At 62.1% G+C, this 5,296-nt stretch overlaps 2 protein-coding genes across 2 annotated transcripts in view; both read right to left on the minus strand.

Annotated features, from left to right (window-relative positions):
• Nucleotides 1-204: 204 nt before the first annotated feature.
• LOC104527654 (PDZ domain-containing protein GIPC3) lies at nt 205-3,505 on the minus strand (the record flags this gene model as incomplete). Its single annotated transcript, XM_010171436.2, is given in 6 exon segments — nt 205-317; nt 801-981; nt 1,308-1,493; nt 1,958-2,103; nt 2,106-2,285; nt 3,490-3,505. Coding segments are annotated over 6 exon segments (822 nt in total), but the record flags the coding sequence as incomplete, so codon positions are not given.
• Nucleotides 3,506-3,848: 343 nt separating this feature from the next.
• The window catches only part of HMG20B (high mobility group 20B), a gene marked incomplete at its 5' end in the record, with an annotated part of 2,498 nt that continues 1,050 nt past the window's right edge, over nt 3,849-5,296 (minus strand). Inside the window, 3 exons of the mRNA XM_029085826.1 lie at nt 3,849-3,985; nt 4,403-4,618; nt 4,929-5,004. Of these exons, the coding sequence (XP_028941659.1) occupies nt 3,849-3,985; nt 4,403-4,618; nt 4,929-5,004 (429 nt within the window). The remainder of the gene's footprint in view (nt 3,986-4,402; nt 4,619-4,928; nt 5,005-5,296) is intronic.

A 5,296-nucleotide genomic window follows, 5' to 3' on the forward strand; every position in this document is an offset into this window, starting at 1 on the left:
GGTGGGTGCCAGGGGAAGGGGGCACAGCCCAGGGACCCCCACAGAATCGTGCCCATGGGTGCTACACGTGTGGGCACCCAGAAATCCACCCAATGGAGCTGTGGTGCAAGGTTCACCCAGGGGCACAGAGATGTTCGTCCCCCACGCCAGGCACAGTGTGAGTGGCCGTGGGCTCAGGGTGGGGGGTCTCTGAGGGGGTCTTACCCCCTCCTCCAACGTGGCAGGGCCCTGCGCCCGCAGCCGCAATGTTTCCTTCCCGCTGGTCACTCTTCCCTCGCCCATGGACTTGCTGCTTCGTGTCCTCTGCCCGATCATGTCTGCACCCCAGGGTTGGGGGGGGGAGGCTGGGTGAGGGCACGGGCAGAACCTGGCACGTCCTGTCCCCCACCCTGGCCATCACCCAACCCCAGCACCCTGAGGGGGCACCAAAGGGTGAGCCATGCATGGGGAGGGGGGTGCTTACAGGCAGCATGGGTGTGAGGGAAACCCATGGGTGCAGGGTGAGGAGGCACATGGTGCTCATGGATGGCCAGGACAGAGCACCCAGAGGAGTGGGGGTGCCTGTGGGGAGCACAGGCAGGTGTGGGGACTCAGGGAGGACTCACATGGGTACCATGCAGGGGTGCCCTGAGTCTGCAGGGTACACAAAGGGCTGGGTGCAGAGCCGGGGTGCAGACAGGAGTGGGGGTCCCTGGGGAGGGAGCTGCAGGGCAGGAGGGCCACAGGGTATTGGTCTCCCCATGCTCCCTCCCAGGGGTCCCCCCATCTTGGGCAAAAGCAAGAGGACCCCTCAGACCCACCAAAGGCCTTTTTGGGCTGCACCAGGCGGAGGGTGAAGGGCTGAGCCTGGGGCAGCTCCCGCAGCATCCGGGCCACCTCGTAGTGCCGGCAGCCCACGATGGTGTGGTCATTGATGGCCTCGATGCTGTCGCCCACGCACACCGTCTGGAGGCGGTTGATGATGCTCCCCTCCTTGATTCTCTGGGGACCGCGGAGGGGGACAGTGGGCACACAACAACAAGGTGGCACCAGAGGAAGGACAGACAGACATAGCCCCCATCCCACCCCATGCAAAAACACCTCTGTGGTCCCATGTCCTTTAGCAAGAGAGGCAAGGAGGGTCCTCCCCAAACTGCACCATGGTGGTGGACACCCTCAGGGCCGGGGTGGACCCTGGGGAAGACAGACGTGGGGAACCAGGGAAGGAGCATGGTCCCAGGGATGGGGGTCATCTCAGCAGGGGACATCACCCTGCAGGGCGACAGCCCGAAGGACCGGCCCCAGCACAAGTCCCAAGGGTAGTTCACCTTGATGAAAGCGTAGCCAGCCCCATTGTCTGTGATGGTGAGGCCAAGTGCGTCCTCTGTCTTGGTCACCTCCACCTCCTTCGTCTCGCCCCGGACATGGGCAAAGATGAAGTCCTCCAGGCCGATCTGTCCCCCCAGCAGCTTCTGCATGTCTACTTTGTGCGTGTTCAACGTGCAAAAGAGGATCTGCCCCAGGGAACCCCGTCATCAGCGGCTGGGGATGCCCCAGCAGGGCAGGGGGCATCAACAGTGCCAGGGCACATGCCACTTGTGGGCAGAGCTATCCAGGTCTGGACACTGTCAGAGCAGAGGGATCCAGGGACTGAGCACTGCACCATTCCTGTGCACCCTCCCCTTGGCTCCAGGCTACGCAGTAGCTAGCGTCAGCCAGGGAAGCGGCAACCCCAACTCCCCGCACATGTGCCGGGGGGAAACTGAGGCACAGAGTCACCCAACCACTCCCTGGAGGGGACAAGGCTGCCCCGAGATTAAAATGCTCTTTTTGATGGCATTTTAGGGGCTGCATTTGCAAGCAGCTGGGTACAGGAGAACTGGCCACAGACAGTGCCACAGGGTCAGCATTCCCCCTCTTTGGGTGCAAAGCCCCCTCCCCACTCCCCAAGCAGGCCCAGCACCTGCCCCCCCCTCACCTCGGTGTGCGAGATGTCAAAGACCTCAGCGATTTTGGCATAGAGCTCCTTGACGTTGGTGAAGCCCTCGATGCGCCCCGTGGGGCTTCCGTGGGCCAGCTGCGTGTGAAACACCAACCGGGGGCGGGGACGGGGTGGTCGGGGTGCCGGGATGCCCTCAGCGGCAGGTGGCTCGGGAGTCTCTGGCTCCTGCCCCCCACCATTCTCCATGGGGCTGCCCTCCTGGGCCTGCTTGCCGTGCCTGCCCGCCCGCCGCATCCTGCTGCCGGCACTGCTGAATTATAGATGGGTGCTGGCTCCCAGCTCAGCCGTAAGGTGATCACCAGGCCTGGGAACACAATCCGGTGCCACAGGTCACCCACCTGGTATCAGGTGAGCTCTGCCACATAGGAAGGGCTCTGGTCAGGCTGTAGGAGGTGGGAGAACAGCCAGCTCAGAACCAGCTCCTTTGCACCCTCCCCAGCTGGGGCTGGGGGCTGCAGCGATGAGCTCAGGGCCATCACCCTTCCTACACACCCCAAAGCCCCCAGAATTACAGCCGGGAGCAGGTCCAAAGCCACCTCTGAGCATGAACACACAGAGCCAAGGCTGATTGATTCTCCCACGTTTATTTGCTCCCAACTCCATCCCAAGCCCAGAGGCCACCAGGAGATGGCAACCAGGAGACTCAGCTACAGAGCATGGACCTCACAGGTGAGAGACGAGCAGTCCCACACGAGCCCCAAGTTAAACCCAGGGTCAGATCAATGTAGTGCTAGTAAGAAAATAAGACACTCTCTAATTACACAGTCTGAGATTAGTGACAGGCAGCCCCGAGGACAGCCCACCCCAGCACAGCCAGCACACAGCTGCTGTCAAAGTGGTCCCACCGTGCAGGACAGGCTGGCACAGGGAGGCAGGAGCCAAAAGCCTGTGCAGCACCCTCGGGCTCCTCACTGTGGGCAGGAAAAGGGTCGGCCAGTCCTGGCTTCCCCTCTGGCACGATTTTTTTGGTCTTCACTGCTGCATAATACAGGAGCAGCCCTGCCTGGTGCCAGAGGTGTGTGGGAAGGAGAGGTGACAGGCAGGGTGACATGGGCAGGGGGCTGAAGGCACCCATAGGGGAGCAACAAAGCAGGAAGGTTAAATACAACAAGAGACAAGGTCACCTCACCTGCTATGGGACAGGGGACCAAGAGGCTCCCTGGGCTGGTCTAGGGGTCAGAAGGCAGCACAGAGCCCCAGGGGCTCCCAGGGCACCCAGCTGCCTCCCTTCCACCACGGGTAACAGCACCCAGGTCACCCTGGAACAGGCTGATTCACTCCAGGCCAGTAACCTGCCGGCACCTCCTCTGCCACCAAACAGGAGTCCCTGGTTTAGGGAGGCAGAGCTGCAGGAGCTGGGATCACTGCAGAGCGAGGGGGATGCTCACGCCCATCGCTGACCACCTCGCCCAGCACTGTGCCAGCCGGAGTCTCTCAGCCCTGTCACTGCTTGGTCCCCAGAAGCTCGAGGTCCTCAGAGATAGTGCAGCCACGGGGTGCAGCTGCACCAGGGCTGGGGGGCATCTCGGCTCAGTTCTCCAGTGAGGTGCAGGGGGTGGAGGGGGAAGCAGCCGGACCACTGGCAGAGACTGTCCCTTGCGTGAGCTCCAAGGGACAGGGCCATGGTCCAGCCGGCCCTGGGCTCCGAAAGGGACTGGTCCTCTTCACAAGTGTTCGCTGAAAGCTGAACTCCAGGGGGGTAGCTTCTCCCTCCCACAATTGCCTCCAACAGCCCTGAGCCCCCCTCTGCCCACACCTTCCCTGCTCAGCTCCCATCACCCACTCTGCCACAGGTTGACCCAGTGATCCCAGTGCCCACTGGGATGTGAGGGCCCTTGGGCACTGGCTCCGGCCAGCCCTGCCCAGCTCACCTGGCTATCCGGGACAGGATCTCCTTGATGCGCACCACCAGTTTCTCGTGCTGCAGCGGGTTGCTCTCAATGGCGCTGTGCAGTTTGGCCATGTAGAAGTCAAGAGTGCTCAGCGTGGGGGTTTCCCCGGTGCCTGTGGGGTGGCAGCCCAGTTAGCGGGGCCAGCAAATCCCCATCCAGCCCTGCCCATTGTGCTGGTGGCTGGGGAAGGGACCCCAAACCCAGGGGCCATCTTCTGCAGCAGGAGAGAGTCTGCCTCGGCACAAGACCAGGAACAAAATGATTCAGGCTCATCTCTGCCTTGTGGGCACAACCATGACTATGGCTCGAGAGGACAGCTCCCCATTATAGGGAGGCCAGCTGGATATCACATCCCTGGGCTCCCTGAAGAGCTCCCCAAAGTGCTCCAGGATCCCACCCCACCAGCAGATCAGCACTTATCACCACCCCATTGCCCCTACTTGTACCACACGCAGAGTCCCAGCAGTGCCCCTCCACATGGCCACCAGGTCCCACAGCAGACTGGTCCCCACGGCTGCCCCAAACTCACCAGGGATGGGGAGGGAGGCAAAGCTGGCGGTGAGGGCCTGTCGCACAGACTGGAGCTGCTGCTGTAAGGCCAGGGTCTGCCTCTCCTCCTGGGCCAGCTCCTGCTCCAGCTTCTCCTTGGCACAGTTCATGCTCTCTGTGTGCTTCTGCAGGATAGCGTTCTGCTCCTCAAACTCTGTGTTCATCTTCCGCAGGCGCCGCAGCTCAGCCTCCCGGGCTGCTGGGACCACGTTGTGTCAGCAGGGATGGCCCCTCTGACTCTCTCCCTCATCCCAAATCCAATCCCTTCCCCAGACACACTCTTCCAAGAGGCTCAGCATTACCAAGCCCCAGGCTCCAGTGAGGATCCCATCCCTCTATCCAACCTCACCAGGGAGCTTTCACAGCCTGGATCTCGCACCCAGTGCCAGCTGTGGTCCTGCCCTGTGGGACGCAGGCTGCTCCAGCAGTGCCATTGCTTCCTGCAGCCATCCCCCAAGCAGATGCTGCAGCACCATCAGCCCCCGCCCCACAGCCCAGCCCCTCACCTTTGTTTTGGTCCAAGAACTCCTCTGTGAAGATGGGCACATCAAAGGTGGAGAAGGTGTCACCGCACTCACCAGCCTGGGAAATGGGAGGGGACAGATCAGGCAGGGCTGAGCCCACCAAAGGGGATCCTCTCCCCTTGGGGCTGGGCAGACAGGAGGCACAGGGACAAGGCAAGGTGTGGCCCTGCCTGGGCAGGCAGGGAGGACAGCTCTGCCTCCTGCTACTTCAGGCTCCGCCTCAATGGGAAGTTGGTGCTTTGAAGCACAATCCACAAATCTCCCTCTGCCCAAACCTGCAGTCAGCCTGGCTCCCAGTGCTGCCACGTGCCTCAGTTTCCCCACACACAGGTAGATGTGTCAGGGCCATA

The sequence above is a fragment of the Antrostomus carolinensis genome, unplaced genomic scaffold (assembly GCF_000700745.2).
Source record: "Antrostomus carolinensis isolate BGI_N321 unplaced genomic scaffold, ASM70074v2 scaffold38497, whole genome shotgun sequence".
Lineage (NCBI taxonomy): Eukaryota > Metazoa > Chordata > Aves > Caprimulgiformes > Caprimulgidae > Antrostomus > Antrostomus carolinensis.